The 14907-nt window shown below is 37.2% G+C and overlaps 1 protein-coding gene across 1 annotated transcript in view; it reads right to left on the minus strand.

The window, feature by feature from the left end:
* LOC123658949 (ras-specific guanine nucleotide-releasing factor 1-like) overlaps positions 1-14907 on the minus strand; it is a 56591-nt gene that overhangs the window by 24258 nt on the left and 17426 nt on the right. Inside the window, 10 exon segments of the mRNA XM_045594240.1 lie at positions 185-286; positions 1582-1770; positions 2774-2876; positions 3803-3928; positions 4226-4419; positions 6278-6449; positions 7809-7866; positions 8725-8822; positions 9741-9860; positions 10569-10716. Coding sequence (XP_045450196.1) covers positions 185-286; positions 1582-1770; positions 2774-2876; positions 3803-3928; positions 4226-4419; positions 6278-6449; positions 7809-7866; positions 8725-8822; positions 9741-9860; positions 10569-10716 — 1310 coding nt within the window.

The raw sequence follows: 14907 nt of genomic DNA on the forward strand, positions 1-14907 counted from the left end.
CACAACACTGCTTGAAAGTGTGTCGAGGTACTTCCCCAGTCGAGTTGCCCCAGATTCTGAGTAAGATATTTCATACTGTACCCTACCTCAGTTAAAAAAATATAAGAATAAATAATTTAATTTGAACAAACATAATGTAGAAAATAAAATGGTCTAATTTTTCATAAGATTTTTTGTTATTTACCTAAATGAGCGCAGATCTGTTCGCCTTTAACTTCGACGAGTATTTTAAAGTCTTTCGACTGGTACATGTCTCCACCGGGCGATGAGCACACTGACGTGGAATCTGCACAACAAGAAATTTTTAAATCATCATTCCAGCCTATTGCAGTCCACAGCTGGACATAGGCCTCCACAAGTTCGCGCCAAAAATGCGTGGACTTATGTGTGTTGCCCATAGTGACCACGCTGGACAGACGGGTTGGTGACCGCAGGGCTGGCTTTGTCGCACCTAAGACGCTGCTGCCCGTCTTCGGCCTGTGTGTTAGATGGTTATCCCGCCATCGGTCGGCTTCTTAAGTTCCAAGGTGGTAGGTGAACTGTGTTATCCCTTAGTCGCCTCTTACGACACCCACGGGAAGAGAGGGGGTGGCTATATTCTTTGGTGCCGTAGCCACACAGCACAAAAAATCATACAAACTTTATTTGAATACTTGTAGGTATTAAATAAATTTTATCCTTTAAAAGGTTGGATCTTTAATAACGATAAGATTTTTATTTCCAATTTTTTTTTACCTACTACGTTTTTTACCTTAATAAAATGTAAACTGTACGAGTATTTTGTAGCATTGTTCAAACCTGTTGTTGTTGTGTTGTGCTTCACTTTTACAAGCAGACTTTATATGATAATTAAATGAATAAAAAATAAGGCAACATTTTTTTAATCAATTGATTTACCCAATCGTGTTTTTTTGTTAATAAATCACAAAAAATTAGACGATTAGAGAGAGCAATTAAACTATCATTGAGAATTATCATAATCTGTTAGGAATAATTGTGTTTGCTCGCAAACGAAAAAAAAAACCGACTTCAATTACATCGACAAGTAATACAACGTAGATCGACGAAAAAATAGTCAAGCAACTACGCGTTATCAAAGATTACTCAAAAAGTAGTTATCAGATCTCGATAAAATTTATATGTGACCACATGATAAACATCTGCTTTCGATTAAATTAGAATTTATCAAAATCGGTACACCTAGTAAAAAATTATTACGGATTTTCGAGAGATTCCCTCGATTTGGTTGATGATGGTGGTAGTAGTACCATTGTGAAATATATTATAATCTTTTTCTTATTTATTGAATTCTTTGTTCAATTACAATAAAATATAGCCTATGTCGCTCCTGAGTAGCGTAGCTTTCTGTTAGTGATAGAATTTTCATGACCGGATCAGTATTTGCGAAGTTTACCCCTTGCGAAGATCAGTATTTGATAAGATTAAAAAAAAGTTAGAAACTTTACCTCTTTATAATATTAGTATAGGTAAAAACAATTCCTTAAAAATGTGGGAAACGCATCTACTCTTCAATTGTAAGAAACAAATCGGTGTTATTAAGCATTTGAGGACTTTTCTTACCATCATCGTCATGATTAGATGGGTCTTCAATCAACAGTGCATCGTGTAACGGCAGCCTACCGGCGCTCGGCAGATGTAGCCTTCCTCCGGCCGCTCTGGTTGTCAGTAGCAGATGATTGCTAAAGAGAAACGCCTGGCGCGATTGCAAGTTCGCACGGCGACCTTTACCGACCACTTGGGATAAAGTGCCTAGGAGGAGAAAAAACTTGTCACCATTACATAATATGTAAATATCGAAATTCCTCAAAATCATTTTTTTATGTTACTAGGTCGGCAAACAAGCGTACGGCTCACCTGATGGTAAGCGATTACCGTAGCTTATAGACGCTTGCAACACCAGAAGCATCGCAAGCGCGTTGCCGACCCAATCCCCAATCCCCCCAGGAGCTCTGGTCACTCACTCACCAACAGGAACACAATACTGCTTGAAAACAGTATTATTTAGCTGTGATCTTCTGTAAGGTCGAGGTACTACCCCAGTCGGGCTGCTCCATATTTTGAGCAGGAAATTCCTGCTATGCCTTACCTCAGTTAAATAATCATAAGTATTGATTGACAATAGCGTTTTAGGAATCTACCCTTTCAATTAAAGATGACAGCATCAAACATTGAGAAAGTAAAAATGTGTTACCGCACATTCAGTCAGTAAATTGTCTTTGCAAACTAATAACCTCCTTTAATTTACGTATTTCTTAAAAAAATGTTGTTTGCCTAATACAGATGACGTCCATACTTCTGCCTCTATACTTAAAATAACCTTAATAAATTTAGTGTTAGATTGACTTTTCTGGGTTTGGTTTCCCTCATGACCAGTCTACACTGTACACATAAACCTCATGTCCCCAGTCTACACTGTACACATAAACCTCATGTCCTCAGTCTACACTGTACACATAAACCTCATGTCCTCAGTCTAGATTGTACACATAAAAGAAACAAAAAAACAATAAGGATTGAATGTGGTCATTGACCAAATAGGTTTAAAAAGATATTCTGAGACAAGTGACTTAAATAATTTGGTATGTTTAATAATCTTTATAAAAGTTAATTGTTAAATTTGTAAGCGCAAAACCCACAACAAAAAAAAGAAACAGAACAGCTGGGCCAAACTGGTTATTTTTTTAAAGTTTTCTATTACAAATTTCCTTATGTATAAATATTGACAGAATATGGCAGAGTGTTCACATCTTACCCTGTCGTATGAAAACTTGATTAACGTCAAGAAGGATGTCACATCCTTCGATGATCATGCGCTCCACGGCTAGATTCTTCCTGAGATTTTCTGTTTCACTAACCTGATAGAAAACAAAAAAGGATTTTTTATTTTTTATGTTTTTGTCGCTTTTTTTTTAAATTTGTAGAGAATCTCTTCGGATCGTAAAATATTTCGAATGTGAAACATCATTCGATATTATTTTACGTGTTAAACGTACATCACTTAGGTTACAAGTTAGATTGTGAGCTTATGTATGTAGAAGAGTTAAATTAATAAGTATTCTTTATGGTACAGCATGGAGAAATTAGCTGCAAGCTTACGCGTGGTCCTGTGGCATCTACATATGTGTTTGACGTACGTAGACGTGTAGGTACCGTGAGTGTGGTGCGCCTTTTCTTTATTCGATAGGTCGGCAAATAAACATACAGCTAACATGACGAAGAAGCATCGTAAGAGTGTTGTCTACCCTAGTCCCAATCCTCTCCAGCTCTGTATTATTTAGCTGTGATCTCCTATCAGGTTGAGGTACTGCCCGGCGGCCCGCCCCAGGTATGGAGAGGGACACACCCCGCCGTCCCGCCCCCCCACACATACCTCGTCGTGCATCTGCCGCGAGAGCTCCTCGAGCTGCGCGCGCGCGTGCGTCAGGCTGCGGCGCTCCACGTGGTCGTGCGGCGTGTGCACCAGTCTGGAGAGGGACACAACCCCCGTGCCCGCCCCCCCACACGTACCTCGTCGTGCATCTGCCGCGAGAGCTCCTCGAGCTGCGCGCGCGCGTGCGTCAGGCTGCGGCGCTCCACGTGGTCGTGCGGCGTGTGCGCCAGTCTGGAGAGGGACACACCCCCCGTGCCCGCCCCCCCACACGTACCTCGTCGTGCATCTGCCGCGAGAGCTCCTCGAGCTGCGCGCGCGCGTGCGTCAGGCTGCGGCGCTCCACGTGGTCGTGCGGCGTGTGCGCCAGTCTGGAGAGGGACACACCCCCCGTGCCCGCCCCCCCACACGTACCTCGTCGTGCATCTGCCGCGAGAGCTCCTCGAGCTGCGCGCGCGCGTGCGTCAGGCTGCGGCGCTCCACGTGGTCGTGCGGCGTGTGCGCCAGAAGCTCGTGCAGCGTTATTATGTAGCGCGGGATCTGTGACGGGCAGTATTACACATTTTGTGCACAGAACTTTGAGTAATGATGAGTGCATTTTTATAGAAGATATGAGGAACCGTCAGTAATCTATGCTTAAAGTAAACACAACCGCACACTCAGGAATGTAATGTCTTTGCAAAAAATAACTTTCTATAATAATTTAGGTCTCGCACTTAACTATAAACTTTATATATTACACACATTAAAATAACAAAAAATCACAAAAAACATGTGTCCTCTGTGTTAGAAATAAATATATAATTTCTCTTGAAATCAGGAAAAAAATAAAATTACCTGATGCATGGGATATGTCAGAAATGTTTCCAAAGACCTCCCTTGACATGCGGGTTTCCCTTCCAGCCTTGCCAGCAGGTGGGTGAAGGGCTGGCTCTGCTTGCACTCCGTGAGAACTTGTAGCGAGTAGTGGTGGTTCCTGACATACTCCTGATAGATCGTCAGCATCGGAAGTAGCATGTCGAATAGATCTCCTGTTTATGTGTTACCATGTTATTATCAATATCATAATATATAACCATTTTTGGAGTTTACTCCTTAACAATTGATTTTCATAGAAGGCCCCGGTATAAAAAAAATATGAGGTGTAAAATCTACTGAACGAATGATCTTGTTAAGTTTCTCGTAACGCCATCTATCGCAAAGATAAACTACTAAGAAAACGTTGTCGTCTATCGGAACCCTGTTAAGTACTGTAATATCGACGATCAATGACGTTTTCTAATAACGTCATTGATCGATCGATAGATGGCGATATTTGATTCGTTTATTTAACATTTGATATAGTATTAATCTTTTTCTTAGACAAGTAAGACTTTTTTTGAGCCTATTTAGACAGTCGATCTGAAGGAGTAAACTCTTGTCATGCGTCGGGCTGACATACTTTTTTACTACAGAGGTGTCAAAGAAACTCACAATCAACCTGATAACAGTGGGCTACAGTAGACTAAGAACGCCTTCTATACCATTACAAACGCGTTGCGGAACCTTGCCTTGACCCTTTGACTATCTTACTCAAAACAAGTGCACAACGCTACTTAAGAGCGGTATTATTTCGCTGTGATCTTTTGTAAGGTTGTACTTCCCTATTCGGGCTATTACAAAATTTAAGCCTAATATTTCTTCGTCTATATCTCAATAGAGTGTAACTAATGTAAGAATAAAATTTAAGAAATCAATTAATATTTCTTTGTCTGTATCTTAATATAGTGTAACTGTGTAACTAATGTAAGAATAAGATTTAAGAAACCAATTTGCATTTGGTTGTCTCAGTTGTACAGTTGTATGTTAATATATTTTTTATGACAGTTCTCACAGCAAAAAAATCAAAATCAAAAACAGCTTTATTCAAATAGGCTCCAAGAGCACTTTCGAATCGTCATTTTACAAATTAAAACTTTAAAAATCAATTATTATATTTTTAGAAGTAAAGCTCTACCACCGATTCGGAATGTAGATTCTGCAGAGAAGAATCGGCAAGAAACTCCGCAGTAACTCTTTCGAAAAAGAATATAATAAACTGTGTTTTAGTACAAAATTAGTAATATCTTGCATGAAATACAGCGTCACCAAGGCCACAAATCTTTATCAACTATGTAATCTCAAACCTCATTAATAACACCTTCAATATTACTTGATGAATCAGTTTTTTGCACTCGAATATCTGCTGACAGGTATTTGTGTTTTTACAGAAATTTCTCATTTAGGTATCATAGTTCTCTCGTTCGCTCTCCTCACGTAGTTCGTAGTTTGGGTAGAACCTAATGTTGATGACCATTTTTTAATCATAAAACCTGATTATAATCGGTGCTTCATTACAGCCTATACAGTCCACTGCTGGACATAGGCCTCCACAAGTTCACGCCAAAAATAACGTGAACTCATGTGTTTTGCCCATAGTCACCACGCTGGGCAGGCGGGTTGGTGACCGCAGGGCTGGCTTTGTCGCACCGAAGATGCTGCTGCCCGTCTTCGGCCTGTGTGTTTCAAAGCCAGCAGTTGGATGGTTATCCCGCCACCGGTCGGCTTTTTAATCGGTGCTTGCTAGTCAAAAATTTTCTGTAAAACCTCGTGAACTTATTGTAGAGGATAAAATTGAAAATTTCCGTCATCCCCTTTGTGTGTCTAAAGATGCCATTTCAGATTAACGGAATTGTCTACAGAAATAAATAAATGAACTAACTGTTTAATTTAAATCAGATTACAAATTAATTGTAAATTAGTGTGACAACTTTTGTGAAGGGATTGTGGCAGGAGCGGAAGGTAAAATGCAGCAAGTTTCAATTGCTGTAAGTTTAATTTGCTGCAATTAACAATGTAAGCATATCATACCCAAAACAAGTGTTGGCCATGACTCCATTCTCGACGTTAAGCCTTTGAAGAATATCTGGTGGAGGAACAGGACTGTTTCACTATTCAGGAAAATTGAGTTCACATCTTCATGAGTGCAAGGTGGTTTCTTGGAGCTGGCTGCCATTTTGAAGGGTCGCAGAAAACACGTCACCTGTTGAAATTTAAATTTTACTCACATTACAAATAATTTTAAAACTTATCATTCTGTCATACTTTAAAGTTAATATTTTACATCAAATGTATTCTTTCTTGCTATTTCAAACGAATACCAACCACAATTTTTTTATAACTTTTATTTTTAAAGTTTGTCGAAGATCATAAACTTTTTAGAATACACCTAAACAGTCTCCGTGACCCAGGGCTTGTAGCAGTTCTGAAATATCGGGAACTTTAACTTGGTAACCAAAAATATGGTAAATATATTCCGTATTTCCTTCCTGATCGTAGTAATAATCCTGTTTCAATAGTATTATCATAGCTTTGAAATATAAAAACAATAAAAACTAATGATTACTTCAAACTAAGTATTGCTCAAATTTTACAAGGATTAATAAATATATTTTAAAGAATTTCTTTCAATGTGTCGTCTTTTACCCTACGACCCTTTACGTAGGGTTGCTCTATTCGTTAATTTATAAAACCCGTCAAAAATTTCTTAAGTCATAAAAACAGCACTGACTTAGGAACATACAACACAACGTAATAAAACCATATAACTTTATTAGCTTCAATAAATACAATCTGTAGTAAATTCTTTTTATACGCCCTTGCATATAATAATTGTGTTTGCAGACAAACGAAAAAAAAAACCGACTTCAATTACATCGACAAGTAAACAACGTAGATCAACGAAAAAATAGTCAAGTACACATGATGAACATCAGCTTTTCATTAAATTAAAAATTATCAAAATCGGTACACCCAGTAAAAAGTTATTGCGGATTTTCGAGAGTTTCTCTCGATTTCTGTAGGATCCTATCATCAGATCCTGTTTCCTTATCATGGTACTAAACTAAGGATATCCCCTTTCTAACAAAAAAAGAATTATTCAAATCGGTATATCCAGTAGAAAGTTATGTGGTATAATACAACGTAGGTCGACGAATAAAATACAGTCGAATTGAGAACCTCCTCCTTTTTTGGAGTTGGTTAAAAACTAATAAAGATCAGTTTAGTATGACAACCCTACTTTTTCGTGCCTTTATGATGTAACTAGAAATTGATAAAATATAATTTCTAAATTCACTCATGTGTAAACTCGATGAAATATGGTTGAACCGAGTCATAGTTCTGTATTCCTGTAGTAAGTAAGGTGACCAGAACTGCTGGGGGGAATTGAGGGTAATTTCGGCAAAGCGTTTGCAATGCTTCTGATGTCGTCTGCGTCGGCATCTATAAGCTACGGTAGTCGCTTACCACCAGGTGAGCCGTACGCTTGTTTGCCGACCTAGTTGTATAAATAAAAAAATATGTTCAGACGATAGGGGTCCGCTGGGTGTTTAGTACTTACCAATATCTCCATTTGTTCCAAGTACTCCTCTTCAGCTTCGACCATTTTGAAAACAAGACTGAAATAGAAAATAATAAAAATTAAGGCTATGTGTCGTTAATTTGACATAGTCCTTATATAGTGTACTTGTACCGTGACATACCGACGATTTTGGGTTCAATTCCCGCTCGGATTGGATATTTGTATGTTCGAATATTTCTTTCCGTTCCAGTTGTCTATACTTGTCGCTTGGTCTCCCAACGTGCCTCGGAGAGCACGTTAATTGGTCCCGGTTGTTATCATGTACACCTGATAGCGATCGTTACTCATAGTAGGGAATATATCCGCTAAGCTGCAGTGGATCAATGTGGTGGATTAAGCTTCGATCCTTTCTAATGTATGCTATCCAAAGTAAAAGACATTTTATGCCATTCTAAGAGTAATGACAAATAACACTGGATTCTCTGATTTCCTTATTTTGATTTTTACTATTTATTGCATCTACAACTAAAGTTTCTGTACAATCCAAGGTTACTTTATTATTACTTTGATCTTTATTAGATGGACAAATAGTGGCCAGTGTCATCGAGTGTGAAACGTTTATTTTTTTGATAAACTTCCAAATCTCAATCTTATAAAAATGTATGTAGTTAACTGTGGTATAGCAGGAAATTTTCTGCTCAAAATAAACTGGGGTGCTTTGACCTTTCCAGAAGACCTTCGACCTTTACAGAAGATCACAGCTAAATAATTCTACTTTCAAGCAATTTTGTCTTCTTGTTGGTGAGTAAAGTGACCAAAGCTCCTGTGTCGGCAACGTAGTTGCTATGCTTCTGGTGTTGCAGAGGTCTATAAGCTACGGTAAACTCTTGCCATCAGGTGAGCGGTACGCTTGTTTGCCGACCTAGTTATATATATAAAAAAGTTGAAGGTATACCTGTTTCTCTTCCTCATACTTTCAGCGTGCGGGCTCTTGATGTATTGCTCAACGATTTGCTTCCAGCGACGTCGACAGAGCCATCCTCGAAAGAAGCTCTTTGAATACAAGATATATATTTTCAAAATATCCGTAATTATTATTATAATCTAATTTGTTTTAGGTAAACAATAAGCGTGCTGTGTGGCTACGGCACTAAAGAATTTAGCCACCCCCTCTCTTCCCGTGGGTGTCGTAAGAGGCAACTAAGGGATAACAAGGTTCCACAACCATCTTGGAACTTAAGAAGCCGGCCGATGGCGGGATAGCCATCCAACTGCTGGCTTTGAAATACACAGGCCGAAGACGGGCAGCAGCGTCTTTGGTGCGACAAAGCCAGTACAGCGGTCACCAACCCGCCTGCCCAGCGTGGTGACTATGGGCAAAACACATGAGTTCACGTTATTTTTGACGTAAACTTGTGGAGGCCTATGTCCAGCGGTGGACTGTATGGGCTGTAATGATGAAACAATAAGCAGTATTTATATCAGGTAAAATAGGACTTGATAATTTTATGTGTACGAGTATAATGTATTTTAATCTAACGAGCTATGGGCTTGGAGGACAATCAAGATCGCAATCTCTCGGTGGCCAGCTTAGCCCTGAAACTCAAGATCAAGATGTGGTAGAATCGAGAATAAATATTTTCTTTATTAATTTACTAAAACTTAATCTTACTCGCTTTGTCAATAATTCGACAATTTTTCAATATTAGCAAAGTCACACTAAAATAGTCTATATCAGATTTTTGGGCGAAAGTTTTGCCGAAGTACCTAAAACGTAATCATAAACATCATCATTTCAGCCTATCGCAGTCCATTGCTGGACATAGGCCTCCACAAGTTCGCATCAAAAAAGACGTGAACTCATGTGTGTTGCCCATAGTCACCACGCTAAAATAGCTGCGTTTATTTCAAATTAGGTAATAAGTTTTTCAAATAAATCAACAAAACAAAAATAGTCAACATATTAACTACCTGAACTTTTTTAATCTTTTTCAGTTCTGTTGGATCGATGTCTTCAGAGTCTGATGGAGAGAGACTTGTGGTAGACGCCGTGCACGTATTTGGTTCGTGCTCCTTCTTGTAGGCACACAGCTTGAAAAATTTAGTTCGTGTTCTTAGAAATGTATCATAAGAGTGAACAGCTCCAGAGTCTTTTTAGAAAATATTAATATGTATCATAATACTGTATAAAAAAGTAAATAACAAATAGTTGGAAAGTGTACAACTTTTTAGCCAGTTAATTTTATTAGGCAAAAGTGATATCTAAGAAATCCTTACTATATATGTATAATATCTATACGAGTATAAGAGCATAGTGTCACAATAAATTAATATTCTATAATAATTCAATAAATTAATATTCTATAATAATTCAATAAATTAATATTCTATATAATACTAACTTCGAGAACGATACTAATATTTTATTATGATTACAATGCTAATTAAGACGAATTATAACAGTTGTAATAAAGACTGAGTATTTTATGAACAATATGAAATCTCTATATATGTTCTATATTATCTGGTTAATTTTAACGAAATTCTCATACTTAACAGCCAAAATTTTTTAATGACCTAAAATTTTTAATTTTTTTACGATTGAAAATTATTCAGTCACATGATTTTGCAACTTCATGTAGATTAAAAAAAAAATTGTTATAATAATTCCCAAATAGTACAAATTCGCGAAGGTCACGTAGAATGGAGACTATACTATATAAAATATCCTTAGTGGAACAAAAAAGTGAAAGCATAGTAAGCATATATAATATTTTCAAACATGTCTACCTCGAGTACCTCTGTTCTCAGTTTCTTAACTTCGTTAGCGAGCTCATCGCATTGCTGCGCGTACTGCCACCTGGACGTCCGCTCGCTCTCCACCACCTGGAGCAAGTGTAGTTGCTTCTGTTCCAACTCTTCCTTCTGGAGTAGCAGCTTGTTGAAACTGGTGACAAAATCACTCATCACTCAACTTAACAACCAAGTTATAATTAGTCCGTCAACCAACCAACCGATAAATCAGTCAACTAATAAACCGTTAAATTAACGATCCAACCAATCAGTTAACTGACTAACCAATGACTAACTAATTAACCATTGATTTATGAGTGCAATACAAGAGTTTTATAATAGTGCGTAGTTATAGGCGAAATTTGACTTTAGTTTTTAACTGACTTCAAAAAAGGAGGAGGTTCTCAATTCAAATGTATTTTTTATGTATGTTACCCCAGAGCTTTTGACTCTGAACGATTACGATGATTTTTTTTTTAAATCGAAAGGTCTGACAAGTGTTTTTCGAGTTATATCTAATATTGCGTACTTTACTACTTTTTCGTCGACCTACGTTGTGTTATACTTTTTATTGATGATTTTTTATTTTTTATTTGTAACTTTTTACTGGGTGTACCGATTTTAATGAGTCTTTTTTAATCAAAAGGTGATGCTTGTCTTGTAATCCTATTTTGATTGAGATTGATAATTGATAAGGCGTTTTCGATGAGTTTGATAACGCGTATTTACTGTACTTTATTTCGTCTACCTACTTGTCGATGTAATTGTAGTCGATCTTTTTTTCATTTGTGTGCAAATACAGTTATGTATGGATCAATATAATATTATCTACATGAATGCATGTATGTATTTACGTAAAGACAGATTTGTAGCATTCTGCCTAGAACTTATTTCACAATAATTAATAAAAAAAAATTTAACATATTACTAATTACTAACAGATATTTTTAGTATAAATCATGTATGCGAGCAACTTCGCCGAGAATGCTTTCCATGTTTTCAATTTACCAGCCCTCCTGTAATGGAACTAAATCTTTTCATTATGCCTCGGATAACACGGACAGCCATTTAAAGTTCCAGTAATTATTTGTTACTTTGTATTGTAAGAAAATTACCCACAAATCCAATATACAATAACAAATAAACTTTATCGTAGAATCAAAAACACATCACATAGGCCAATAGCTTTCCGAAAAATACAAACAAATAAATAAATAAACAAATAAATGTCCAAAAGGCGGTCTTATCACTAACAGAGCAATCTCAGCCAAGCAACCTTTATATGGAAAAAAAGCTTTACCCAACGACGATATATTTACAGGCTAATACATAACATCATTTTGAATGTGTGTTTCAAAATCAAAATTGATTATTCTGAATATTGAAACTAATTACGTATTCCCAGTCAGAAGTCGGTTCTCTGTGTATATTTAAGGCTAATAGAAAAGCAAGCACTTAGTTTATTTAAAGAAGTTTAATATTCCGTTTATGTTGAAGTTTTAATAATTCACGATAACAACGATATCCGTTCGGATACCGTGGAAATGTCAGTCCGTCCTCGACCGCGTTGCCATGGCAACGATCTCCGCTACGTGCAGCCTCCAGGGGCATGAGAATTTTATATTGACAATTTGTAAAAGATTATACTGTCGAGTAGGTTATTGTCCTACTAATATTACCAGCGTATAAATGGAATATACCCGCCAACTTCTACTGAAGCAGGCTGATTGATTAAGCCCCAAACTTCTCCTCATGAATAAAGAGGCCTAAAATAAAAGATAACATATACAATATGATACAGAAATAGCAGCAAAATATACTGTACCACTGTTACAAAGCTAAAGATTTTGTGAAAACGCGTTAAGCTCAAGAGATCTACTGGCTTGAATTGAATATTCTTTGTTGGATAGTCCGTTGACCGAGGAAGGTTTATAAGAAGGCTATATAATATTCAAATTAACGCGGGTAAAGCCGCGGGTCACATTTAGTCATATGTAAAATATAACGCTCGAGTATAATAAGGATTGCTATTGATGAAGAAATTTTCAAAATTTGTTCAGTAGTTCCAAAAATATAAGCATACAAACGTAGAAATAAATTAACAAAATTTACCATTGTTATATTATTCGACTAGCTGTGGCCGCGACTTCACCCACGTGGAATTTAACAAAAAGTTATTTTTCAGTTCGCAAAGCTATAATAAAATAAATAAATTCTTAAAATAAAAGTAGCCTAAGTTAGTCCTTATTACCTCAGCTATCTGCCAGTAAAAGACCCGTCATAATCGGTCCAGCCTTTTCAGAGATTATCCGGAACAAAGAGACAGACAGACAGACAAAAATCGTAAAAAATATAATTTTGATTATGCACTGTTTATATATCCATCCATATACATTTAGTAAAAAGCGATTATTTTAATATTACAAAAAGACACCCCAAATTTTATTTAATTGTATGGATTTAGATTTAAGAAATTATTGTATCACGCTAAAAATATACCTAGAAATGATATGTATACAACATTAGTACGTTTTTATCACACTATCAAAGCTCACAAATCTCGTACAAGGGTAAGGCAGTATGGAGCCTTGTTCAACGAATAGGTCTTTCATGTGCCCCACTTTTATTTACTTAATCAGCTTAGCGTAAAACATCTTCTGGAGCAAGCGATTTTTTTTATATATAAATGTATTGCTATATGGACTGACCCGTTGGCATTATTAATTTACCTTTTGAATCCAGGCTTTCCGCTACAAATGGGGGTGTAAAATATTATACATATTTACTGTCCAAAGTAAAGAAAAAGTTTTAATAAACGTGTATATCAGATGTTAACTAAAATACAAGTATTAAGTTGCCTTAGGATCGGGCGACCGTGTATGTCAAACATATTTATATACATAGGCTTATATACATAGGCTTATATACATAACAAACTAGGCTTGTTAGGTTTACGACGTAGCATAAATATTAAATAATTCTCTACAAGTACGATACAGCTACTTTACTTAGCCACCTTTAATGGATCTGTTACTTTTACATAGTCGCTTTCCACAGTTCCCACCAGAACCTTGTCATTTTGGGGATGTGGAGGAACGAGGTGTTGAGTTTCTCGTCTGCTATCGCAAGTGGAGAATCCTCCAACCAGTGTTGTGTCTGGTGGGCTACTGCCCCCAACGGTTGTTGTCGGGTTCTTGTATATGTATATACTCAATAACTTTGATAGCGCGTTGTAGGATACGTCAGTTTTCTCTAGTTTATATGTCGCGAGATAGATGTCGCTACGTCATCATCAGAGTGGTTATCAGCTGATCGCAACAACACAACGACACAGGCAAACTAGTAACCTTTAGCGCTTCTGACTCAGCTCACCATTTTCACCGTAAATCAAAGAGGTAAACTTTAGGATTTAATTTCATCACTTACATGACGATGCGTTGGCGCAACGGTCACAGCACTGGTTTGTGGCTGTTGCGCTGGTGGTTACGGCTTCGATTCCCGCACATGACAAACATTTGTATTGGCGATACGGATGTTTGCTGTGGTCTGGGTATTTGTGCAGTCTTTCTGGGTCTCCCCCCCCCCGTGTCTCGGAGAGCACGTTAAGCCGTCGGTCCTGGTTATTATCATGTACACCTGATAGCGATCGTTACTCGTAGTAGGGAATATGTCAGCCAATACGCATTGGAGCAGCGTGGTGGATTATTTATCAGGAAGGAGGCCAATGCTCAGCAGTGAGATATTACAAGCTAAAGCGCATCAGTTACAGAACTCGTCACTGCCCTCAAAATCTTTTTAGCAACTCCAGACGTACTGTATTTTCAAATTAGCACACACATAATTTAATTAACACACAATTGGACGACTACTTCGAAAGCTACATACACAATTAATAATAAGTGACCTCGTTAATAACTCAATAATGTAAATCACTCGATATTGCCGATAAGTGCATCAGCGACAGCGCGCCAGTCAACCTGCGCGCTGAAAATTAATTGAATACTTTGACAGGCTTGAAAGCTCGGCGATATTGGAAATTCTCAGTTAATGTAATTTGCCTTGCAAAACACTGCATATCGTATACCTTAAATTTATTACGGAGGCCAATTTATACTAACACTAGCCGCACCCTGCAGATTCAGCTGCAATATATACATATTTATATATATAAATTTATTATTTTATTAATTTTAAGAACTGTTGTCCTACATGGACACGCCAGTCCCATTTTAACTTTTACAAAATAATCGCAACACGCAACAAAAAAAAACTTAAACAAAAATACCTCAATTACTAAAATCTAACATAACATAACCAAATTTTTTTTTGATCTTGCAGGGTAACC

The sequence above is a fragment of the Melitaea cinxia genome, chromosome 13, assembly GCF_905220565.1.
Source record: "Melitaea cinxia chromosome 13, ilMelCinx1.1, whole genome shotgun sequence".
In the NCBI taxonomy this organism is placed as follows: domain Eukaryota; kingdom Metazoa; phylum Arthropoda; class Insecta; order Lepidoptera; family Nymphalidae; genus Melitaea; species Melitaea cinxia.